Here is a 27059-nt window from a genome sequence, read left to right on the forward strand (position 1 = left end):
CTCTAGCCCGGCTAGTGCGGGGAGGTGGAATAACCCGCACCGGGCTAAGCACACGTACAGGAGACTCCGTGCGCTCTTCCGCACAACACGGTGTCTGCCCGTACTCTCGCTCTCCACGGTAAGCCCGGGAAGTTGGCACAGGTCTCCTACCTGACTTCGCCACACTCCCCTTTAGCCTCCCCTCATGAAATTTTTTGGTGAGCCTCTCGGGCTTCCAGCCGCTCTGCCTTGCTAGCGCCTCATAATGCCGCCTCTCCGCTTTTGCTGCCTCCAGCTCCGCTTTGGGGCGGCGACACTCCTCTGGCTCTGCCCAGGGTCCTTTTCCGTCCAGAATTTCCTCCCATGTCCATTCCTCCTGGTACCGCTGCTGCTGTCGCTGCTGCCTGTTTCCACGCTGCTTGGTCCGAGTTTGGTGGGTGATTCTGTCCCAGGTTTTCTTCCTGGGATGAAGGAGAGGACCAAAATGCAGCGCGGCTAGTGTTCAACATGTTTAATTAGACGAATAAACGGTAACACTAATACAAATAACAAAATAACAAATGTGAAAACCGAGACAGCCCTATCTGGTGCAGACAAAACACAGAGACAGGAAACAATCACCCACAAAATCCCAACACAAAACAAGCCTCCTATATATGATTCTCAATCAGGGACAACGATTGACAGCTGCCTCTGATTGAGAACCATATTAGGCTGGACACAGAAACAGACAAACTAGACACACAACATAGAATTCCCACCCAGCTCACGTCCTGACCAACACTAAACAAGCAAAACACATAAGAACTCTGGTCAGGACGTTAAAGTGTCCATCTTCAACACTTTCATAAGTGCTAGATGAAAATGTAGCGGCAGGATACAATTGAGCTTGTTACATTTCCCAAGGAGAGTAGACATTCTCAATCAGGTCTTAAAATATTTATTAAGCCCTGTATAAATAAAAAATATATTCAGATGCATCAAAGGTTGCTAGAAAAAAAATACACATGAAACTTTCTCCACAGAGAAACTAAACAAGCTAAGTCACTGGTCAAAAGTCCAGCCACTCTGCCATATACACACAGTTGGAGGGGGATATCTCGCCTCCTTCGTGACAGTCATCAAACACCTAAGAAAAGAGACGTAAATAAATGTACACTCCTGGAAGAATCCTGCATCATCAAACCTACATAATACTTAATTTCCCTTTTTCTAGCACTTCCTGCTGGCTATCTGGCTACAGGTGAAGTACCTTTGAATAGAATTGGTAAAACACTTAGGATCAGAAATATGCAGGTCTCCTTCCTTTCCTTCTTTCTGCCCAGCCCTAGGTCAAAACATGCCGTTCTAGTATTTGACGAGTGACTGGGCTCTCCAATGTCCACACTAGCATACCACTTACGGCCAAACTATACAGGGCATGTGTGTTTACGTGTTTTCTACATGCGTCTCTGAAGCGTTCTCAACTGATAAAGTGGCTGGCGTTTTAATTTGTGCCTCTGTTTGCTGCTTTTGGTGCAGCAAACTATAAACAACGCTAATGAAGGAAACCACAACACTAGTGATGTAGTTTGGGTGTTAGACACAGTGTACAAAATATTAGGAACACCTTCCTAATACTGTTGCACCCCCCTTTTGCCCCAGAACAGCCTCAATTAATCTGGTCATGGACTCTACAAGGTGTCAAAAGCGTTCCACAGAGAGCCATGTTGATTCCAATGCTTTCCCACAGTTGTCGAGATGTCCTTTGGGTGGTGGACCATTCTTGATACACACAGGAAACTGTTGCGCGTGAAAAACCTAGCAGTGTTGCAGTTCTTGACACAAACCAGCGCGCCTGGCACTTACTACCATAACCCGTTCAAAGGCTTCAATATTTTGTCTTGCCCATTTACTCTCTGAATGGCACACATACACAATCCATGTCTCAATTGTCTCAAGGCTTGGAAATCCTTCTTTAACCTGTCTCCTTCCCTTCACTGACACTGATTGAAGTGAATTTAACAAGTCATATCAATAAGGGATCATAGCTTTTACCTGGTCAGTCGGTCATGGATAACGGTGTTCCTAATGATTTGTACACTCAGTGTATATCCCAATTGCAATGTTTAATACCAAGTGATATGCTGGTATGGATATTGAAACGGAGCCACTTGGCTGCTGTTGCCTGTGAAGGAGGGCTCACCGGACAGAGGCCACAGGGCGCCTTGACCAGGCCTGTGGGCTGGATGATAGGGTTGACCCCTCTGTACAGCTTCATCTGGCCGTCCACACTGCCCACAGTGCCCTCCTTGGCCGCGATGATGGTCATCTCCACCTTGCCGTCGTAGATGAGCGTGTTCAGAATAGTCTCAATGTCCTCCATAGACAGGTCCACCTGCACAAAGTGCAATATTCAGACTTTCAACCTCCATAGGAAATACAGTTGAAGTCGGAAGTTTACATACACTTAGGTTGGAGTCATTAAAACTCGTTTTTCAACCACCACAAATTTCTTGTTAACAAACTATAGTTTTGGCAAGTCGTTTAGAACATCTACTTTGCATGACACAAGTAATTTTTCCAGCAATTGTTTACAGACAGATTATTTCACTGTATCACGATTCCAGTGGGTCAGATGTTTACATACACTAAATTGACTGTGCCTTTAAACAGCTTGGAAAATTCCAGAAAATGATGTCATGGCTTTAGAAGCTTCTGATAGGCTAATTGACATAATTTGAGTCAATTGGAGGTGTACCTGTGGATGTATTTCAAGGCCTACCTTCAAACTCAGTGCCTCTTTGCTTGACATCATGGGAAAATAAAAATAAATCAGCCAAGACCTTAGGAAAAAAAACTGTCGACCTCCACAAGTCTGGTTCATCATTGGGAGCAATTTCCATATGCTTGAAGGTACCACATTCATCTGTACAAACAATAGTATGCAAGTATAAACACCATGGGACCACGCAGCCGTCATACCGCTCAAGAAGGAGACGCGTTCTGTCTCTTAGAGATGAACGTACTTTGGTGCGAAACGTGCAAATCAATCCCAGAACAACAGCAAAGGGCCTTGTGAAGATGCTGGAGGAAACAGGTATAAAATTATCTATATCCACAGTAAAACAAGTCCTATATCGACATAACCTGAAAGGCCGCTCAGCAAGGAAGAAGCCACTGCTCCAAAACCGCCATAAAAAAGCCGGACTACGGTTTGCAACTGCACATGGGGACAAAGATCGTACTTTTTGGAGAAATGTCCTCTGTTCTGATGAAACAAAAATGGAACTGTTTGGCCATAATGACCATCGTTATGTTTGGAAGAAAACGGGGGAGGCTTGCAAGCCGAAGAACACCATCCCAACCGTGAAGCACGGGGGTGGTAGCATCATGTTGTGGGGGTGCTTTGCTGCAGGAGGGACTGGTGCATTTCACAAAATAGATGGCTTCATGAGAAAGAAAAATTATGTGGATATATTGAAGCAACATCTCAAGACATCAGTCAGGAAGTTAAAGCTTGGTCGCAAATGGGTCTTCCAAATGGACAATGACCCCAAGCATACTTCCGAAGTTGTGGCAAAATGGCTTAAGGACAACAATGTCAAGGTATTGGAGTGACCATCAAAGCCCTGACCTCAATCCTATAGAAAATTTGTGTGCAGAACTGAAAAAGCTTGTGCGAGCAATGAGGCCTACAAACCTGACTTAGTTACACCAGCTCTGTCGAGGAATGGGCCAAAATTCATCCAACTTATTATGGGAAGCTTGTGGAAGGCTACCCGAAATGTTTGACCCAAGTTAAACAATTTAAAGGCAATGCTAGCAAATACTAATTGAGTGTATGTAAACTTCTGACCCACTGGGAATGTGATGAAAGAAATAAAAGCTGAAATAAATCACTCTACTATTATTCTGATATTTCACATTCTTAAAATGAAGTGGTAATCCTAACTGACCTAAGACAGGACATTTTTACTAGAATTAAATGTCAGGAATTGTGAAAAATTGAGTTTAAATGTATTTGGCTAGGGTGTATGTAAACTTCCGACTTCAACTGTACACAGCAACTGTATGCTGAAAGGTGAGACTGTTACAGTTGTTACATTTGACCCCCTCACATTGTACAAATACGGTGAAAAGGGTACAGAGTACCAACTGTACTGTAATGAAACCGCAGGGAGCAGGTCTCGAACCCTCAACCTTCTAGTCCGAAGTCCACCGCGCTATCGACTGTGCCGCAAAAGCATGCAGGAGCGGCAGAGTCGATATCCACGCTTATAAACCCAGGGTCGTTACAATACTTTGTTGGCTTGGATATTTTATTTTCGCATGGACCTTTCCAGCCCATTACCTGCAACTATGGCAGACTCATAACCAGGCCAGCGCAGACAGTACAGCTCTGTTTGGTCAATAGTGTGAAAATAGTCATGTGGACAATTATGCCCCGGTCCTCACCAACCAGTGGAGGATTCCACCCTGGTCTTGACAACTTTGGCCGTTATTGGCAAAAACGTGACAAAATTGCGGTCAAAACCGAACAGAATGTCGCCAGCAGCAGTCTCACCTTGCTGATGCCGAGTTCACAAATATACTTCCACACTTCGTGAGAGGTGGCAAAGGAGCTGTTTCTTTGAACCATGGGGTTCTGCTTGCTGTCCCTCGCCACCTCGGCCTAGAGGGTGACAAATAAACCAACATGACCGTAGAAGTTATGTCCTAATAAACTCTTGGTTACCAGATAGCCTATAACTAGGAGCCAGAGTTGTTTCTGGCTATGTCAACCAGCCCTGCATTTAGAATTAGAAGAATTTTAGGGTGCATTCCAAAACAAATGCTAGTGCCCCAGAAGCCGTATAGATTGTCTTTATGGCATAATCTATTAGATTGAAGCATGCTTCACACTGATGTGCTCATATCAGTTAATTAGTAACCTTATTTCCAAACATTTACACGACAGAACACACCCATTTCATTTCTGTGACTTGTCCATTGTAAGACATTTGTCCCACTCCCATTCGGTGGACCCTTCACCTTACTCTGAAGGAATTTGAAACACTGCTGATTGAGAACCTCCACAAACTCAGACTCAAAGTCCTGGTCACTGTACCAGGCTCCCCCAGTCACCGAGCGGTCTGGCTGCAGGTTGTACAGCATGTAAACCTTCTTCTTTGACGCCTGGACAAACAACAACAACTCATTATAGGTGAGACTAAACACTTACAGAGTTTGTATAGCATGACTGCTGATGCATTCATATTATTAAATTATTATTAAATTATTAAGTGGTACTTTTTTTGATTCAACCATATCTCTGGTTTTTAAAACATGTATTTTAGAATATCTTAGTGTTTGGAGCTCGACTCACAGCCACTGATTTCACAGCCTTGATCAGCTTCTTGCTCTCTAGGTTCTTGAGGATCTTGTTGATCTCTGTCAGAGGAAGGTTGCTCTTATATCTAATGTCCCTACTCCAGATCCCTGTGTGAAGGCAAGGGGACAGTTCATGAATATACAAAATGGAAAGAACATTTCAAAGAAATACAACAACGGAAAATAATGTTGTGGTGGATACTGTGAAGTGTCAAGTGTGAACTGTGCGAGTTGGCCAGGTTTGAATGGACTTGATGGCCCCATCCAAAGACAACACCCATCTCTTACCCCCATAGCACTTGAGTAGATCGGAGAGGATCGGATAGATGTAAACAATATGCGGAAAATGTCACCTAGCCTATCAGAGGGAAAGGTGAAGCATTTGCTTATACCTGTCTGATCTACCCAAGTAGGCTACCTAAGGGTGTAGGGGCTAGGGGTTGTCTGGACTGGACGCCTCTGAAATCCCTACCTTTGTTTCCTGCATCCTCAATGACCTGATAGACCAGCTTCTCTTGATTGTCAGAGCCTTTCATTTTGCTTTGGGACATAACAAACACAGCTGAAGTTCCGAATCATCCAGAAATAAAAGTCCTTCCTGAAGGCTTCCTTCAAAAAAAAAAAAAAAAACATTGTTAAATGTTGAATGACGATGCTGACATTTACCTTGCTGCCTGGGCATCCTTCATGCGGTATAGAAGACCTGAGCTGTTTCGTAGAAGGTCCAACTGACCCTGTGTGCACAAGATTAAACTCGGTTACAACATTCCCATCCTCAGCATTGCGCTGTCAACCAGAACTATTGAGCCAATGTTTGGAAAATCTGATCATTGATGAACACATGGATCTATCGTGCATCATGTTCTTTACCCTCATGTTTTTGTTACTGACCAACATGAACACGAGGTCATGACAACATTATCGTCCAACGCATATTACCATATTACCATAGTATCATTTATTGAGGAGAATTGACAGTTATCGTCGTTGGTGACAACATTGTGATGTGACAGACGATAGCCTAATCTATTTCAACTTGACTGGCAGTAAAGCGCAGAGTCAGGCAGCCCTCAACAGGAAAGCGCATTGGTGGACATTCTGAGTAAACTGCCTATATTCATATTTGCTAATGCACACTCCTTAACTAACCTGTGTCTACCCGTTTTTAAAAAACTAATTTTTCCCTTCAATAGGAATACAACTTTAGGCTATAGGCGTACATACACTTTCAGTTTTATGCATTCTGGCTTTCATGCAATGGAACAGTGAATTAATCGAACGGAGTTCCCTTTCAGAAAGTTGTTTGAATTTACATTTACATTTTAGTCATTTAGCAGACGCTCTTATCCAGAGCGACTTACAGTAGAGTGCATACATTTTTATTACATTTTTTTTTTACATTTCATTACATTTTTTACATACTGAGACAAGGATATCCCTACTGGCCAAACCCTCCCTAACCCGGACGACGCTATGCCAATTGTGCGTCGCCCCACGGACCTCCCGGTTGCGGCCGGCTGCGACAGAGCCTGGGCGTGAACCCAGAGACTCTGGTGGCGCAGCTAGCACTGCGATGCAGTGCCCTAGACCACTGCGCCACCCGGGGCCTTTTGAATTGCTTCAAAACATAATGTAGGGGATTCATAGTTTGAAAGACAAACAATAGTGGTTTATAGAAAAACTGTTAAAAAAAATCCATAGGCCTACAGTTGAGCAACGCTTACTAAGAAATAAGTTATCCATGCCAGGCCAGCTTAATCGCTCCATGCGAATTGGCCCAACAGTCCTCCTACCAGGCCAATCACAAAAGCTTTAAGACAAGTTAGTTTTAAACAGTGTATAGCCTAAGAAATTGTCCTAAAAAGTTGCCACTTTCAAAAATACACAAATTTAAGTCGTAGGCATGTTCTAAGTACATAATCACGATGGAACAAAGGCTGATATCGCCCAACCCTAATGTACAAATCCACTCAACGTACCCATGACAGTGAGATCACAAACTCCTCTGTTTGTGATCTTGTCAACACCATTCTCATTGTCAAGCCAAACTTGGCATGACAATTACATAAGGAGTCGTTAAGAGAGCAGAAACGGACCCCAGGCTACACCTGTGCCACTTACCAATGACAGTAGTCTGTTGATGGCCATGGCTCTGTGTTGAGCCTCCAAATTAGGCATGTCATTCTGGATCACCTGGTCTGTTATTCCACGAGGGAACTGTTGACAGAGCGCCTTTATCCTTTATAATATCAGAGTATAATATAACGTTACATTAACGTTAGTTAGCAACCTAGCTAGTCAGGGCATCAGATTTACTATAAACTCAACTATAAATATCTTACTGCTTACTCAAATTATGATTGATGTAGCTAGATAGCTAGTCTAACTAGTAGATGAAGATCATTACAGTAGCTAGTTCATGTATTACACAGTCATGGCCAAAGGTTTTGAGAATGACACAAATATACATTTTCAAAAAGTCTGCTGCCTCAGTTTGTATGATGGCAATTTGCATATACTCCAGAATATTATGAAGAGTGATCAGATGAATTGCAATTAATTGCAAAGTCCCTCTTTGCCATGCAAATGAACTGAATCCCCCAAAAACATTTCCACTGCATTTCAGCCCTGCCACAAAAGGACCAGCTGACATGTCAGTGATTGTCTCGTTAACACAGGTGTGAGTGTTGACGAGGACAAGGCTGGAGATCACTCTGTCATGCTGATTGAGTTCGAATAACAGACTGGAAGCTTCAAAAGGAGGGTGGTGTTTGGAATCATTGTTCTTCCTCTGTCAACCATGGTTACCTGCAAGGAAACACGTGCCGTCATCATTGCTTTGCACAAAAAGGGCTTCACAGGCAAGGATATTGCTGCCAGTAAGATTGCACCTAAATCAACCATTTATCGAATCATCAAGAACTCCAAGGAGAGCGGTTCAATTGTTGTGAAGAAGGCTTCAGGGCGCCCAAGAAAGTCCAGCAAGCGCCAGAACCGTCTCCTAAAGTTGATTCAGCTGCGGGATCGGTGCACCACCAGTACAGAGCTTGCTCAGGAATGGCAGCAGGCAGGTGTGAGTGCATCTGCACGCACAGTGAGGCGAAGACTTTGGAGGATGGCCTGGTGTAAAGAAGGGCAGCAAAGAAGCCACTTCTCTCCAGGAAAAACATCCGGGACAGACTGATATTCTGCAAAAGGTACATGGATTGTACTGCTGAGGACTGGGGTAAAGTCATTTTATCTGATCCCCTTTCCGATTGTTTGGGGCATCCGGAAAAAAGCTTGTCCGGAGAAGACAAGGTGAGCTCTACCATCAGTCCTGTGTCATGCCAACAGTAAAGCATCCTGAGACCATTCATGTGTGAGGTTGCTTCTCAGCCAAGGGAGTGGGCTCACTCACAATTTTGCCTAAGAACACAGCCATGAATAAAGAATGGTACCAACACATCCTCCGAGAGCAACTTCTCCCAACCATCCAGGAAGATTTTGGTAACGAACAATGCCTTTTCCAGCATGATAGAGCACCTTGCCATAAGGCAAAAGTGATAACTAAGTGGCTCGGGGAACAAAACATCGATATTTTTGCTCCATGGCCAGGAAACTCCTCAGACCTTAATCCCATTGAAAACTTGTGGTCAATCCTCAAGAGGCGGGTGGACAAACAAAAACCCACAAATTCTGACAAACTCCAAGCATTGATTATGCAAGAATGGGCTGCCATCAGTCAGGATGTGGCCCAGAAGTTAATTGACAGCATGCCAGGGCGGATTGCAGAGGTCTTGAAAAAGAAGGGTCAACACTGCAAATATTGACTCTTTGCATCAACTTCATGTAATTGTCAATAAAAGCCTTTAACACTTATGAAATGCTTGTAATTATACTTCAGTATTCTGTAACATCTGACAAAAATATCTAAAGACACTGGAGGCAGCAGACTTTGTGAAAATTAATATTTGTGTTATTCTCAAAACTTTTGGCCACGACTGTACAGTAACGTTAGTTAGCTCACTATAGCTACATGCATCAAACTGTCATTGTCAAACTTGTGGGACTAGGAGTCAAGGGTTGAAAACATTGGCTGAAAGAATTGAAACGCCTTCTTTAGCAGATTTGTTTAGTTTTATAAGGCAGATTTAAAAGTATCTAAGTCCCTTGGTCTATGTCTTGCTAGCTAGCGTTAGTTGGCCAGATGTATCCCATTTGAGCAAGTGAAAATAGATAGGTAATTTAGCTAACTAGATTGTGTGCTAGCCTATGCTAGGGACTTCTTGACAGCGACAAACCTGTTTTCAATGTCTACAGGATCTGAGGATTCTTTCTTTACTTTCTTTACATCCGCCATCGTGGAAAGTTGTACAATATTATATAGGTAACGCTAGCTAGCTAGCTAGCGATGCAATTCATCAACAATTGAACATGTGACTCTGAGTCCAAGTCGCATTTGGGTGGCTATATAGAAGCCCGGAAATTGCCTTTTAAAAACGTAGAAAATACCTTTCACTGTAGTAGTTCAATTAATTTATAATTGTATTTCTTTCCTAAGCCTATTGTCATCAGTATTTTAGTATTTAGTGAGTGATTTGGTGCATTTTGTAACAATAAAACATTCTTTGATAATGGTTTATTATAATGAAAGAGCGTGCGAGACATGCATAGAACGCAGTGGATTACATTTCTATGGCGCGAGCATTCAACGTTTTCCAGGTATTTCAGGAATAGCAAGATGATAGCTAATATAATAAAAGTTGAGAATAAACGATGAAAACATCGTGAATCCTGCCATTGGCTGTGGTGGTTGCTAAGGTGTAACGTTATGTTTCTCCGTTGCTGCATCGCATCTGCTTTGTAACATCAGCGGAAACTGTTCAAAGCAGCTATAGCAGGTTAAAAAAAATACTTTATCCGTCTTAAACACTTTATAATAACACATGTCACTTTTGCAATGGTCTGATGAAAATGTTTTTATCGCGGCATTTTTATTATAGGACCGAACATGACAGCCGGTTGCATTGTGGTGCCTCATCATACCGATTCGAATCCCCCCTCCTGGTAAAGCCAAGCATGAGATAGACACCACAACTCCTCTTGAGATCAAATCATGCGTGTATCCATAATGTGTGGAGGATGCATTAATATATTGTATGTACCGCATTTATGTTTGAATATTGTTTTCACATTGTTTCATAGTTTTTTGTGTGTGATATCCACAATGCACTGATAGATTACATCTACCCTAGATTCAAAGGTTTTTGACAAACAACATATATTGCTGCCTAGATATCCCAGATGTCACTATCTACTACACTCTGGATGGTACTAAACCAGAGGTGATGAAGAGACCAGGGTTTGGAGAGAACAGCACTTTGAAGTATAGCGGACCAATATGCTTACCTGAGGACAAAGTGTCAGTCATAGCTCTGGCTATTACCAGGTTGAATTGTGAAAGGATTCTACAAAAATATATCACACAAAGACATTTATTGTTTCATTGCCATTCAGTCCTGGGTTAAATAAGATTTTGTTTCCCCTGTACCGTGGAATTAACATAAAAGTCCAAGCAGGGATACCCTAAATACTTGACTTTTTTGATCCATGTTTGGTGCTGTTATATTATTATAATTGCTATTATGGATAATAGATGACTGAAACTGACCTTATGTTTATCAGCCTTGTCACCAAGCTATTTCTGGTGGAGTATGTGCCCTCAGACGAGCCACCTTCCATTGAGGACAAGGAAGAGAACTTTCTGAAGGAGTATGAAGGAGGCCTCCCTAGACAGGTATAGTCAGGCATATTTGCATGCTAACTACTTCATGTCAATGTCGTTTGAAGTTTGACATGTAATGACAACTTGTGATAAGATATGTCAAATTGCCGGTTTGCATTACAGTTGCTATGAAGCTAAAGAACTTGACTAAAATGTCATGCTTCTTCACAGATTTGTTGCAGAAGCCTAGCAATGGCGTGACATAACTGACACAACAGTTATTACATGTTAGGCTACACCAGGCATCCTCTTGAAAACTGTATACATCACAATGATGGAGCATTCAAACAAATGTGTTACCATCTGCATCAATATGTGTTCTGAACAAGCTGAGGTGAAGCTGAGTATACTGTTACTGTGGATCTATTGTATTGCTCTGTTTCTCACAGGAGATGGGGACAGAGAACGGTTCTGGAGATGCCTCACTGAAGCTTCAAGGTATGTCTAATTTAATAACTTTTACTAATGAGCAATTTACACTGCCTAAACAACATGACAAAGATAGCCCTTTAGGGAAATTAGTATTGAGCTATTTCCCAATGCCCTATAAAAGTATTAGTGTCACAAAAATATTTGTGTATACTTGACCATACTGCGGTCATGCTGTAATGTAAGTACTAAATATCATATTCATATGCAATGCACAACACTGTTATAAACTCAATATCATCATTTATAAATGCTTGTCTCAATAAGTGCAAGCTGCTGTGTCAGTGCATACCATTGAATTAAGAATTAGAATAGGATCTCTGGTGCAAACACTGTCAAACTGACTTTTACTATATATATATATATATGGAGATTCATATAATACTTATAAACTTTATAACATTCATAAGCTATCAATAATACCCTTTATAATATGAAGGGGATTATTGATTGTTTATGAATGTTATGCAGTGTAAGAGCGTGTACGTTTTGGTAATAGTTGTGTGTGTCTTCTTTAGTCCCAAAGACCTGCAGGCCCCCTTAAGGTCCATGGTTCCTCAGCAGCAGTCTAAGGCTTGTGTCCCTTGCTCCGGAGCCCATGTCTTCACATCGTTCTCAGACACTGGTACATTCACCAAAAATATATTGTGAATATTATTTAAGCAATAAGGCCCGAGGGGGTGTGGTATATGGCCAATATACTACGGCTATGGGCTGTTCCTAGGCACAACGCAACGCCCGGTTTATAATTCTATTTATATTATCAATTATATTATATCATTATTACGGTGATGATGGTGACTGGTAGTAATATGGTCAATTATCAGAATCTGCTAAGAGTTAACAAATACATTAATGTGACCCATGTGGGAATCAAACCCACAACTCTGGTGTTCCAAGTTAGCCTATTAGCCTATTCTACCAACAAAAAAAAACAAAAAATTCTGCATGGACATTCAACATGAGATCACAAACAGGCTGCCATGCAAAGATGATCAAATCATATGAGCAAATACAGCTCCTTACTTAGAACGCCACAGAACATGAATTATTTGCTGTTGAATGCTCTTTCAGACTGCAAGTGTAACGGATGTGAAATGGCTAGCTAGTTAGCGGGTACGCGCTAGTAGCATTTCAATCAGTTACGTCACTTGCTCTGAGACTTAAGTAGTGTTGCCCCTTGCTCTGCAAGGGCCGCGGCCTTTGTGGAGCGATGGGTAACGATGCTTCGTGGGCGACCGTTGTTGATGTGTGCAGAGGTTCCCTGGTTCGCGCCCGGGTAGGGGCGAGGGAACGGACGTAAAGTTTATACTGTTACACAAGCTTGGAAGACAGTCCATTCAAAAACCTAACCAGCACTCAAATGGCAAGGATCCAAAGGGAGACAGACTTTCTGAGGTGAGTGAACAGAAAGCGAGAGAGAAAGAAAGAAAGAAAGAGAAAAAGCATGAGACAAAGATGCAGAGAGATGGTTTCTAATGGAGAAGCGAATGATCTCTCGCAACTTCTACCTTTTCCCAGGTGTGCTAAGTGCTTGAGCCATCGCCCCTCAGACCCCTTTGCCCGATTTTGTCTGCAGTGTGGCATTGCTGCGCCGCCTATGCCAGGCCAGAGGCTGCCACCCACAGAGGGCGGACAGGTATCACCCCAGTCCTAAAACCACCTTCTACTATTAATACTGCTACTATTGTTAACATTTTGTTGATGGCCTACTCTTTGATTGTATGCACATTTTACAGTGTGGCATTTAACATTAGGTCAATCTTACTGTGTTTGTTTTACCCTATTAAGATGCAAAAAAATGCCACCACAAAATAATAGGAATTCAGGGAAAATCCCGAAAAGTATTTGGAGATACTTTTGCATTTTGCAGTACATAGCTGCAAAATGGAAATGCAGTTTTGTGTTATGCAGTGTTTTAGGTCGTTTTTCCACTTTGTCACCCAAGGCTAACGGGTCTGTGTATTCTTTCAGGCCTTTCAATTCAATGTTCAATTTGGCCTGTGTGTTCATTCTGGCATTTCAATTCAATTCAATGTTCATCAGCCCAGGTTTGGGTTTCTCTTTTGTCTTTAGATGGGCTTGTGTGTCCACTGTAAAACAATGGTAAACAATGGCCTGTCAACACCCCCACATGTATGGTATGTGAGGCCTCCAGCTCCAGCCTCAGGCCAGCTTAAGACTCCAGGTAAATATGAAGTTTACTGCCACAAACACTCCGCTTTCAAGCATCTTGTGACTATGCACATCTACACGTTTAAATATAGACTACTTTATTTGGGGGTGTGTTAACATTTACCTTTTACCTGATTGTATTAGAGTAGCCTAATTATCCTTATTATGCTTAGTTTAGACTTCTATAAATGCCTAGGTTTTTGTTGTGGTATGTAATTAGTCAGAAAGCAAGTGATGGTCAATTTCTTCAACAAATGATCAGGTCTATATAATTATCAAACATACATTAGTAATGGAAAGGAAACACAGACTCTTTGTTTAAGTATTAAAAATACTCCTTTAGTAATACAATTTGAAGGCAGAAGTTGGTACAGAGTACAGTATAACAGTATATGATAGTTTCTCCCCAAGTTCTGCAAAATGTCTAAGACATCCTGTAACTCATATAGCCTCCCCAATCCCCGGTACGTAACTTTCCCTGGCAACAACATTTTAATAAATCTAGCCTCCCCGATAGCAAGAACCATCTTATCAGCAAGTAAAAACTCAGAAGTGGATTTGACCGAAACTTGGCCTTTCATCACAAGGTGAACAAGTGTAAGCATCTTCTGACAGGGGGATGGTTTCATCAGGTCTGTGGCAGCCTTGTGTTCTCAGAAAACCAGATAACCACGGTGGGATCCAGACAGGAGGAGTCTGAATGTAGACACCTTCTGATAGTGTCTGAAGGTCACAACACTCAAAACAGGTTAACACACATCATAACATAATTTATTAACCCTTTAAAAGGTATAAGGCCTTGGTTTAACCCTATTTACAAGCAAACTACAAATAAACTCAGCAAAGATAATTAGTAAAAATCCAAATAACTTCACAGATCTTCATTGTAAAGGGTTTAAACACTGTTTCCCATGCTTGTTCAATGAACCATAAACAATGAATGAACATGCACCTGTGGAATGGTCGTTAAAACACTAACAGCTTACAGACGGTAGGCAATTAAGGTCACAGTTATGAAAACTTAGGACACTAAAGAGGCCTTTCTACTGACTCTGAAAAACACCAAAAGAAAGATGCCCAGGGTCCTTGCTCATCTGCGTAAACGTGCCTTTGGTATGCTGCAAGGAGAATGAGGACTGCAAATGTGGCAAAGGCAATAAATTGCAATGTCCGTACTGTGAGACGCCTAAGACAGCTCTACAGGGAGACAGGACGGACAGCTGATCGTCCTCGCAGTGGCAGACCACGTGTAACAACACCTGCACAGTATCGGTACATCCGAACATCACACCTGCGGGACAGGTACAGGATGGCAACAACAACTGCCTGAGTTACACCAGGAACGCACAATCCCTCCATCAGTGCACAGACTGTCCACAATAGGCTGAGAGAGGCTGGACTGAGGGCTTGTAAGGCTTGTTGTAAGGCAGGTCCTCACCGGACATCACTGTCCGGACATCACTGTCAACGTCGCCTATGAGCACAAACCCACTGTCGCTGGACCAGACAGGACTGGCAAAAAGTGCTCTTCACTGACGAGTTGCGGTTTTGTCTCACCATGGGTGATGGTCAGATTCACGTTTATCGTCGAAGGAATGAGCGTTACACCGAGGCCTGTACTCTGGAGCGGGATCGATTTGGAGGTCGAGGGTCCGTCATGGTCTGGGATGGTGTGTCACAGCATCATCGGACTGAGCTTGTTGTCATTGCAGGCAATCTCAACGCTGTGCGTTACAGGGAAGACATCCTCCTCCCTCATGTGGTACCCTTCCTGCAGGCTCATCCTGACATGACCCTCCATGACCCCTGCGTGATTTCCTGCAAGACAGGAATGTCAGTGTTCTGCCATGGCCAGCGAAGAGCCCGGATCTCAACCCCATTGAGCACGTCTGGGACCTGTTGGATCGGAGGGTGAGGGCTAGGGCCATTCCCCCCAGAAATGTCCAGGAACTTGCAGGTGCCTTGGTGGAAGAGTGGGGTAACATCTCACAGCAATAACTGGCAAATCTGGTTAAGTCCATGAGGAGGAGATGCACTGCAGTACTTAATGCAGCTGGTGGCCACACCAGATACTGACTGTTACTTTTGATTTTGACCCCCCCCCCTTTGTTCAGGGACACATTATTCAATTTCTATGGAACTTGTGGAACTTGTTCAGTTTGTCTCAGTTGTTGACTCTTGTTATGTTCATACAAACATGTTAAGTTTGCTGAAAATAAACGCAGTTGACAGTGAGAGGACGTTTATTTTTTTGCTGAGTTTATATGTAACCAAGTTGAATTAGGTAAACGCACTTCTCAATTCAGTCACATTAGTTTGCGAGAGAAGATATTTATGATAGCCTAGCGGTTAGAGCATTGGGCCAGTAACCAAAAGGTTGCTGCCTGGTTTGAATATCCGAGCCGACAAGATGAAAAATCTGCCGATGTGCCCTTGAGCAAGGTACTTAATTTGCTCCAGGGGCGCCGTAGTACTATGGCTGACCCTATAAAACAACACATTTCACTGCACCTATCCGGTGTATGTAACAATAAAACATATATTAAAACATATATACTGTACATATACTGTATACTTTAGTTATTGTATAATATGCTACAGACAGCCAGCTTAATGTAACTACACTCCGAATATTTTAGAGTTGAATATCACACTTACCTTCTGAGAAGTATCTCTCTCAACATATTGAGAGCATGAACTACCATGCGGAGTTTATACAACCAGGTTTCTCCCATTCCGCTCCTACTATTACTAGTACATAGCCACTGGGTCTGCAGGCTTTTGTTCCATCCCATCACTAACACACCTGTTTCAAATAATTATCTAGTCATGGTTTCAGTTTGGACTACTAGAATCAGTGGTGTTAGTGAGGGGCTCGAAATGAAAGCCTGCGCATCCAGTAGCTCTCCAGCACCCACCCTGTGATAGACATAGTGAGTCTTGTGCATTATCAGATGTAGGCCTACATGTTGTGATTGTACACATTACAGGCTGACTACACCGCTTGCGTTGCAAAATAAATTTAGAAATATATATTATTCAATTATTGCACCCACACTTCTCGCGCGTGTGCCAACGAGCGTCTGCGTTGCCACGGGCTAAAATAGAAGTCAGTTCTATTTCTGACACAGATCGCGCTGCAAGTCCTGCCTCTCCCATCTCCTCATTGGTTTATAGAAGCAGGTACCCACGTGCCATCTCCTCATTGGTTATACCCACGTGGGTGACTGAAAGACGAACGAGGTCGGTGGCGGTTAATGCACCTAATTTATGAAAGTTGCCAATCGCAATATAAAGTCAAGAGAAGAAAAAGCCTAGAAGGAGGAGAGATGACTAGATTTGGTTGACCATTTTATGTGTGGATTAATTGTTGCAGTAGAGAACCTTGTGCATTTCAGGTAAAATAACAACTCAATATTTATTTCCCAGGACAAATTAGCTAGCAACAGCAAGCTAGCTAAATCGGAAAATTAGCTAGCAAGTGCAAGCTAACTAGCTAAATTGCCATACATGTTTAATGCTTTTCGACCTGTCCCCAAATTAATGTAATTGGTTCAGAGTTTGTTTTGATATTTTAACCTTTGTGTAGTGATCGCGTTTGGTGTGGGGGGACAAAATAAATGTATGCACGATGGCGCACACGGTTTGGATTCCGTGTAAGAATACATTTTTTGAGAAGTCAAGGTGCTACCTTAGTTTTTTTTTACATTTTTCTCTCTAGGTTGTTTTGGGCAGTCAGAGTGCCCTGCCACTTCCATCTGGAGAAGGCAAGATGGTGTCCTGTTCTAAGTGCAGTATTGGTTGTAGCCAAACTGACACTCAAAAAAATGGCTGACCAATGGAGAACCATCATCCACACCTCCCACTAAAGCCCGCCCACAGCGGTGGGGTCAAAAGTGCAAACGAGGAACTAGAGTTTCAATCAACAAAAAGTTTCAAAAGCAAAAAATAAAAAAAGATGCACTGCAAGCAAAGGGGCAATCTAGCCAAAATTGAGGGTGGTTGATAGCGAAATGAAATTGGAGTTTTGTTTTCAAATACATTTTTTGTTCTCAAAATCTTTTTTGGGGAATAAAATGCATAACGTTTTGCGCTCTATTACAAAATATTTTATTGCAAATTGTATTCATTTAAAAAAAATTTTTTTTATTACTTTTGAAGCCTCTTTTTTTGCTTTCAGAACAATTCTTTTTGATTGAAAATAAAGTTTTGCTCTAGACAAATGTACCTCCATAGTTTTGGCTCTGTACTCCAGAACTTTGAAATTAAACAATAACTATGAGGTTAAAGTACAGACGGTCAGCTTTAATTTTAGGGTATTCTCATCCATAGAAATTACGGCACTTTTTGTACATAGTCCCCCCCAGTTTAGGGAACCAAGAGTATTTGGACAAATTCACATAATCAGAAAGCATTCATACCCCTTGACTTATTCCAAATTTTGTTGTCTTACACCCTGAATTTAAAATGGATTTACATAATTGTTCTCTCTTACCCAACTACAAACAATACCGCATAATGACAAAGTGAAAACATGTTTTTAGAATCAGAAGTATCTCATTTACATAAGTATCCACACCCCTGAGTCAATACATGTTAGAATCACCTTTGGCAGCAATTACTGCTTGGAATCTTTCTGGGTAAGTCTCTAAGAGCTTTGCACACCTGCATTGTACAATATTTTCCCATTATTCTTTATACAAGTCTTCAAGCTCTGTTAAATGGGTTGTTGGTCATTGCAAGACAACCATTTAAGGCTTGCCATAGATCTTCAAGCATATCTAAGTCAAAACTGTAACTCTGCCATTCAGGAACATTCACTCTCTTCTTGGTAAGCAACTTCAGTGTAGATTTGACCTTGTGTTTTAGCCTATTGTCCTGAAAGGTAAATTCATCTCCCAGTGTCTGGTGGAAAGCAGACTGAACCAATTTTTCCTCTAGTATTTTACCTTTAGCTTCATTCCATTTTTTTTCTTCTTGAAACTCCCAAGTCTGTGATGATAACAAGCATACCCATGACATGATGCAGCCACCGCTATGCTTAAAAATATGGAGAGTGCTACTCAGTCATGTGTTGTATTGGATTTGCCCCAAACATAATACTTTGTATTCAGGACAAAACATGTATTGCTTTGACACAGTTTTTGCAGTATACTTTTTTATTCTGTACAGGCATCCTTTTCACTGTCAATTGCGTTAGTATTATGGAGTAAAAGTACTGTAATTTCTAAACGGTTCACCCAATATGGATGACAATACCCTCAAATTAAAACTTTAACCTCAGTCATTGTATCATTTCAAATCCAAAGTGCTGGAGTACAGAACCAAAAGAACAAAGAATTTGTCACTGTCCAAATACTTTTGGATCTCACTGTACAGTATATTCCAGCAAGCAAATGAAGACAGAATTTGCAATGTGAGTGAGTTTTTCTTTAAATAATTGCCACTTGGACTGCAGAATTTTTCAGAAATGCAAGTGTACAAAATTACAATAAAATATCGTCCTTCAGTCTCTTCTGTGGATCAACAAAAATACACCTCACCATAGGTTCTCACAAATATAATGACCACAAAGAAACGGTGTAACATAAAATGGATACACTGAATAGCACAGGCATTTCCAGATGTATTTTTTCCTCCTTCTGACTGGTTGCCTGTATAGAAATATAAACTCTACAACAGACAAAGCTCCACAGACAACGACAATTTGACTAGTACACTCAATATGGCTACCAGTTCACCAATGGAACGTTAACTTACATGGGAATGTCCATTCTAGTAATTATATTTCTATGGCCTGAATACTGTCCTATCCCGTTTCCTGTCTCACCGCCGTAGCCGCAGGAAGAAGGCGTGTCGGCACTCCTTGCTGTCCAGCGGGTAGTATTTGTCATAAAAGTCCAAGATGTACTCCTCAGTCTTGAAGCCAAACTTCTGGTATAGGAGCATGGCGGGGTTACTGGCCGAGACGTGTAGAGTGACGTCTTTTCCCATGCAGGTCTGTGGGGGAAAGAGAACCTTGCTTGAAAAGACACCTTCCCTTTTTTCAACCACTTAACCGGTGCTGTTGTAGATCGATCCAAACAATTTAAGTGACTTTCATGGTTATTTATTTATAGTTATTTCTAGCAGTCTCGAGCTGACTCGACTAATTCTAATGTAGCCGTTGGGTCAAGTTAGTCCCTGGTCTAAAAAGCACTAACCACCAGTACAGTGACTTTACACAGTGTACAAAACACCTTCCTAATATTGAGTTGCACCCCCTTTTGCCCTCAGAACAACCTCAATTTGTAAGGGCATGGACTCTTCGAGGTGTTGAAAGTGTTCCACAGGGATGCTGGCCCATGTCGACTTCAATGCTTCAATGTTGTGTCAAGTTGGCTGAATGTCCTTCGGGTGGTGGACCATCCTTGACACACATGGGAAACTGTTGAGTGTGAAAAACACAGCAGCATTGCAGTTCTTGACAGACTCAAATCGGCACCTGGCACCTACTACCATACCCCATTCAAAGGCACTTACATTTTTTGCCTTGCCCATTCACCCTCTGAATGGCACACACACACAATCAATGTCGTAATTGTCTCAAGGCTTAAACATTATTCCTTAACCTGTCTCCTCCAATTCATCTACACTGATTGAAGTAGATTTAACAGGTGACATCCTTAAGGGATCATAGCTTTCAACTGGTCAGTCTGTCATAGAAAGTGCAGGTGTTCCTAATGTTTTGTACACTCAGTGTCTATTACAATGACGTGTATATGATGGCAATATGGCTCTATACAATGTGGTTTAGAGACTATTAAAGCTGCACTTCACCACTTTATGTAGATGCCAGTATAGTGCCCCTTTAATTGCTGCTTGCAACTGTAGTATTGTTGTTTTAATAATCATTATTATGATTTTGTTACCATACCTGAATGAGATGGTAGATCATGAATGTAGCGATCCCAGCCCTCCTCCACTCGGGATGCACCAGCAGGAAGGAGATGTAGGCCTCGTTGTACTTCACATCCGGCACCATGAACCCAAAGCCGATCACCACCTTCTTATAAAGGACCACTACGCTGAAGTCTGGGTACTGGAGACACTCAGAGAGATCCACGCCTGATAGGAGATTCAGAGAGAAAATCAGCCATCAATCTAAAACTGAGGGAAATATGCCTCAACCCCAAATTAATGGAAAAGATAATAACTGACTAAAATCAGGAAATTAGATGATGCTCATCTTTTCCATTCATTTGGAATTGAGCCATATAAGCTGGATCTACACAACGGATGGCCTGGAATATAACTCGACACAAGCATACTTTTGAGGTCTGGAACATCTGACAGACTTAATTTTTTTTAATTAAATGTCCCTTTTAAGTTCCCAGTCTGACATGTAAAAATGATCAAGTAAAATCAAAAATCAAAATGTGATAGTATGGCCCTGTTCAGTCTCCTACCTGGCCAGAAGATGTCGTGGCACATGGAGTTAACGGAGGGGATGTGGTTGGGCCGGACGTAACAGTAGTCGATGGGGGCCTCTGGCTTGGGGACCCAGCAGGGGTCCTTCCTGTGAGGGTAGGCACGGATCTCCGCCAACAGCTTCAGCTTCATAGGCTTGTTCTCGTAGTCCCTCCTGGTGATGGATTCATTAGTGCACACCGTAGCAAAACGTTTTGCAATGGGAAACATTTCGCAACCAAAACGAGAGTTTCTTATTGGAGAAGTTCAAATAGTCACTCTGTTTCAGTCCATTTTTTTTCTCTCGATTTGGTGTCTAGTGAATATAACCAAGGAGATGGGATAGAAAATAAATGCCATGAATAGAGCCAACATGATTTCTTAATTTATGTGTCAGAGAGGAATGACTATTCTTCATAATGTATTTCAATCTGAATGTAACAAAGATATTGGCCACGTTCAGGAGGGCTACATACTGCACGTAATAGATTAGAAACGGCATGAATTGAGCCACAATAATATTGATTCCTTCCATGCTGTGATTGTTATACCTCACCTTGAGTATCAGGGTTTAATTACAGGTTAATGTCATAGGTCAATTGGTCACAAATGTCTCTTACCATATTAGGGGTATAAAGGCTGCATGTGGTGTGCCTCATGAAGGAGGTAAGGGCGTGTGGCATACCTTATGAAGGGTTTGAGGATGCGGGAGGTGTACGGGCTCTTGATGCCTTGGTCTATGCTGGCGTCGGAGCCCATGAGGCGGTGCCAGAAGGACACTGTAGGCTGGTGGTACCCTCTTCTGCTGGACACCGTTGTCTAAAGGGATCAAATGCATTCCATAGACGTGTGATTGAAGCAAAAGACGTATCACGCATGTGATATAATGTGTTTGGAAATATTCAAACCATTCCTCTCGTTCGTGACCACTCATAACAAATCGGAATTTTATCATAAATGCCACATAGCAGAGTTTTTATCCAAAGCGACCAACAGTACAGAGAGTGCATATATTTGTGTATGTGTGTGATCTGTGCACAAATTTGACATCTGTGCTTGTGGTAGTGAAGGTGTACCTGGAAGCGGTCGAGGATTCGGAGGTCCTGGCTGGTGGTGCGGTACTTCCCCGCGCCGGAGCCCTCGTAGCGGCCCTGTCCCCCCTCCTGGGCCCCGTACAACCCTCCCACCAGACTGAGGGTGGCACTGACCGCCTGGTCAATGTCCAGCAGGGGGAGCCCTCTCTGGCGCTTGGCCTTCCTCACCAGTAGCTTCCTGTGCAGCCGCTTGGCATGCGCAGTCACCGCCAGCGCTTGCGGACAAGCCTCCAGGCGCCGCAGCAGCACACGCTCCTCATACAGGCTGAGGGGGGCAAACCGGGGCTCTGAAGGGGGGGAACCCTTCCCCTTCTCTGTTAAGGCCCCCCTCCTCCTCTCCCCGCCACCCCGGGCCCCCCTGGCCACATTGGATTGGCCATCGCCGTGCCCCCGCCTCTCGTCGTCTTCATCATTCCGGCCGCGGCCCTCCTCGTCGTCACTCTCTGCTTCCTGCTTGATGTGCGCCCCTGCCACCCCAGGCCGCAGCTTCTTGCGAATGACAAGGGCGCCAGTGCCCAGGGACATACTGGGTGAGGGGATGTACTCGATGCCGGGATCGATGACGCCTTCGCCGTCCAGCTCCTCGTCATCTGGAGTTTCAAATCAGAAAGGGGAAATATTAATGATACATTCTGTGAGTTTTCCAGCCATTCACTGATAATTTCAACTAATTAAATACCACTTTTGAGTGGTATTCATTCCTATAGCACTACAGACAGATACTGTATATCATAGAAATCAATTGATATTGGCATGGAATGCACCTTGGAATATTGCTTCATTGTTGACGTTTTTTGTTGACGTTCATTGTGGCATTAAATGCTATCAGATACCATTTCTCATCTTGCCTTTTCTATCTAGACTAAAAACTCCAAGATCAAAGGGGACCCCGACTTCTTACCGTGAAAGAGCGCCATCGGTGGCATGACGTCAGGGATGAGGTCAGCCTCCGACAGCAGGCTGGGCGTGGCTGAGTGGGAGGCGGGGGTGCCGGGTGCAGAGAAGTCCGGAGAGGGCGACGGCGAGGGGCTGGTGAGTGGCGTTCGGTCCGATGAGCTCATTGAGGAGAAGTCCACCACCTCACCTTTCTCCAGGACCAAGTCGGGTCTCCGCCCGCCACCACGGCCGCTGAACTTGACAGGCGTGGAGGAGGCGCTGTGATCCATGTACCCCGCCGCCTCCTTCTGCGCCCGCCGGATGTCCTTAGCCTCGTGGGTGCGTGAGCGCTTTTCTTTCAGCTGCATGGCGCTTTCCACCGGATTCCGGCCCACGCGCTTCCGTAAGCCTTCCACCGTGATGATGGGGTCCAGGGTTGGCTTGGAGGCGGCTGAGAAAGTAATAAACGCCAGCTAAGCAAATTGTTAAACAAAAAGGGCTCTAAATGCTCAATCAAAAACACATGCATGTACAGTCCCCTGGAGGGGTGAATTTATTTTATACAACAGTAGCTGGTTATCCCTCAAAAGCATATAATTGATTCACACAACAGACTTTGCACAATTCTGCAAACTGCTTAGGGTTAACTACCTCTAACAATAGAAGTATGAATTTATCCCTGTCATTTTTAAAGTCATATCCCCCCCTTGACTTTTCCTAAATAAGTCTATTTAACACACTGACGTTATTATAATTTCTTTATCACAAAATAATCTTTTGGTTGTCTGAAAATGTGAAAACTTAAGGTTATTTATGAGTGTTCTGCAGTTCACCTTTAGACTTTAGGGAGGCCACCGAGGACTTGTCTCCATCTGGGCGCAGGGTGGGTGGACGATTCTGCACCAGCTTCCACCAGCCCGGCTCGCCAAACTCCTGGGCCCCTGAGCGGAAGAACGTGGGGCTCCCCACCGACAAACAGCCCGCCACTGTGCTCCACCATGTGGAAGTCTTCTTTCTGCAGGTGAAGGTGAGGCGTCAAAAACACTAACCATTTACAAAATACTAGACTGGAAAAGAATAATTCAAACATAGCTCTTCTTTCCACAAAGGTTGGGTCAAGTTCCAAATCTGTCCGCTCTTGATATTCTGATAATTGACTGAACGATTATCAGGTTTTGTTTACATTTTTAAGGTTGTATGCAAACTTATCAAAACCTTACCAACTGACAACCAACTGAATGTTGTTCTCTTTCTAACCTGGTGCCCAGTAGGAAGGTCCAGTGTCTCCCAATAAAGGCACAGATGTCCTCCTTCCATCTAAAGTAGCCTTGACGCCCCGTGCCCTCCAACGAAAGGTTGTACATGGCCAACATAACCACCTGAAATAAAACAGAAAACACACCGAACTGCAATGAAAACCAGGAAAATAAAATATGACATTCGTCCAGTACTCATTTCAGAGTGCTGTTGCCCAGAACAAATATAATCACTGAAATAAAGTCTACAGCAATATACCATACTTTGCAATTTTATACTTGTTCATACTGTAGATAAGGATCTTGCCCCATATGTTTTTATTAAGGTGTTCCTCTTTTGACCCTGTTCATGTTCTTATTATCTTATGTAAGCTGCACTACAAATCAGTTCTTTATTGTAAACATTGTGGCACATATACCTGTTGCCAGGTGAGTCTCATCCTCTCAAAGGTCTCCTTGACATCTTCCGTACAGTCATAGCAGGTGAACTTGAAGAAGTTGTCTCCTTTCAGGTAGCTGGGTTGCTCTCCGTGCAGCTGTGCTGAATGGTGGGGATGAGAATAAATAGACCGCTAAGAGACAAGGCATTCTGTTCATTTCATTCTCATTCTTTATTTGAAAAGCATGTACGGTGCAACAGGACACGACATCCAAATAAAGACTTGTGCGAATTTATAGAGAAAAGCAGCAGCCCATTTTAATATCTATGGATGGACAGATAAGGCCAACCCCACTGAAATTACTGAGGAAATAACTGCGCAAAATATACTCTGTCCAAATCGTTGTGATTTGCAATTGTCATGTGATATTGAGAAAGAATTACGCCCCGTCACAGGGAGAGGTCGCTCTCCCTCCCTGCTTTCGGTGCGCCCCCAGGGACTGCCTGGCCTTCCTCTCACCGATGGGGATCCACTTGTGGCACTTGTCGCAGTAAAAGGCCATGTCCTCGTTCCAGCCACCCTCGGTGTCGTCCCCCAGATCGCTGTTGAGCGAGTCACCGCTCTGGTCGTGCGAGAGATCCACCGAGGCTTGGTCTTCCGACTCCACGATGAGCAGCGTCTCACCCTCCACCTCACCCTCCTCCAGCCCCTCCGAGGCAGAGGTGCACATGGCCTCATCTTCCACTTGGCCCCTCTGCTCACCACCGCTTTCCATCATCACCAGGTGGAGTCAGACAGTCTAATCCTGTGCAGAGTCAAAAGTCACAATTGTGTAAGAACATTACCTACTACCTAACTAAACACTATGTATAGCCTACCTTTAGGGAACTAACTGCATGCTACGCATAGGCCTACATGTTCAAAACCAGTGACAATCAATAGCTATCCAGAAGGGTGGCAATGGCTTCTGCAGTGTCAGCTAGTTTACTCCAAACCTGTAATTGATAAATCATTGGCCAGAGTCTACAAATATGTCTAAGGCATGGGTGCTCATTTGCACAAAGACAGCCCAGTTTGAAAGAAAACTACGGTGTACTACATCGCTTTATCAATATTCTAACACGAACATTAGCCATAGCTACACTACATGTCGCTACATAACAATTGTGAAGGCTGTTGTCAAAGTAGTTGTTGTTATGCCTGTGGTTGGTCGGAGCCCTACTGCCCTGATTCTCTCCTGTCGCGCTCTGCCTTGAGCTCCTTGGTCAGACTTCGTTGCTCGAGCACTCGCAGATTCTCTCTCTGCTCTGTCTAAAATGATGGCTAGATGTGCTGTTGCTAGCTAGCTACCGTTAGCTGTCTGCTAGCAGAAAAGCATGCAGATGCTAACTCTAGTGTTAGCTAACGTAGGCTAAGCAAAAGGTAATGTTTCTCCCGACAACGTTCTCAATGTAGCTAGCTAAGTTGCAACGGACTTTTGCATGGGAAACACTGTACCCTACTAAGATACATGGCTAGATAGCTAACGTTGTCTGGGAAGCTAATTGTTTACCTCTTGGTCCCAGTTTTGCTTGAGATGCACTCCTGCAACGGTGCTCACCGTAAGTATCTCAGAAACGCCTAGTACAACTTTAGAGGTTGTATACATAGCTAGCTATCTAACGTAGTATTGCATGTAGTTTGGAGACACAGGGAATTGCTAAACAAGGAGTTGGATAACGTTAGCACAGCACAGGACATCTCAGAAACGTGTCGATGAGTTTAGGCTGTGGAGTAGAGTACCGAGCAGGGTACCGACTCTGGAGACAGTAGAACAAATCGATGTAATCAACTTTGTAAACAATTATGCAATTCATACTAGTAATAATAATTTGCAAATATTCTGGACATAAAACACGAATTAAATCATGTAAAACATACAAAATGTGTTTAAAGTCTAAAATATAAGTGGCTAAATGAGATGCATACAAAGCTCGCCCTCTATTTGGCAAATCTGACCATAATACCATCCTCCTGATTCCTGCTTACAAGCAAAAACTAAAGCAGGAAGCACCGGTGACTAGATCAATAAAAAAGTGGTCAGATGAAGCAGATGCTAAGCTACAGGACTGTTTTGCTAGCACAGACTCGAATATGTTCCGGGATTCCTGCAATGGCATTGAGGAATACACCACATCTGTCATTGGCTTCATCAATAAGCACATCATCGATGACGTCGTCCCCACAGTGACCGTACGTACATACCCCAACCAGAAGCCATGGATTACAGGAAGCATCCGCATTGAGCTACAGGCTAGAGCTG

At 43.1% G+C, this 27059-nt stretch overlaps 2 protein-coding genes across 3 annotated transcripts; both read right to left on the bottom strand.

The window, feature by feature from the left end:
• Positions 1–903: 903 nt before the first annotated feature.
• LOC120032819 (DNA-directed RNA polymerase III subunit RPC6) lies at positions 904–9728 on the bottom strand. Of its 2 annotated transcripts, none has more exons than XM_038979005.1 (9): positions 9615–9728; positions 7453–7570; positions 5998–6065; positions 5804–5871; positions 5327–5439; positions 4993–5136; positions 4526–4633; positions 2165–2356; positions 904–1108 (listed from the first exon to the last, which is right to left on the bottom strand). In XM_038979005.1, exons 1-9 carry the CDS (start codon positions 9671–9673, stop codon positions 1031–1033), a joined length of 948 nt encoding a protein of 315 aa, XP_038834933.1. In that variant the 5' UTR covers positions 9674–9728; the 3' UTR covers positions 904–1030. The 2 variants fall into 2 exon arrangements, with proteins under 2 accessions (XP_038834933.1, XP_038834934.1); XM_038979006.1 differs by having other exon boundaries at positions 7453–7548; positions 9615–9712.
• A 9240-nt stretch (positions 9729–18968) lies between these two features.
• On the bottom strand, positions 18969–26517 carry LOC120032985 (cysteine-rich protein 2-binding protein-like). The gene is made up of 11 exons (XM_038979265.1): positions 26310–26517; positions 25277–25562; positions 24797–24918; positions 24379–24500; positions 23955–24136; positions 23147–23572; positions 22228–22835; positions 21837–21970; positions 21151–21326; positions 20619–20809; positions 18969–19702 (listed from the first exon to the last, which is right to left on the bottom strand). The coding sequence occupies exons 2-11, from the start codon at positions 25533–25535 to the stop codon at positions 19529–19531; spliced, it is 2394 nt and encodes a 797-aa protein (XP_038835193.1). The 5' UTR covers positions 25536–25562; positions 26310–26517; the 3' UTR covers positions 18969–19528.
• Between the last annotated feature and the right edge of the window lie 542 nt (positions 26518–27059).

Source organism: Salvelinus namaycush, chromosome 39 (assembly GCF_016432855.1).
Source record: "Salvelinus namaycush isolate Seneca chromosome 39, SaNama_1.0, whole genome shotgun sequence".
In the NCBI taxonomy this organism is placed as follows: domain Eukaryota; kingdom Metazoa; phylum Chordata; class Actinopteri; order Salmoniformes; family Salmonidae; genus Salvelinus; species Salvelinus namaycush.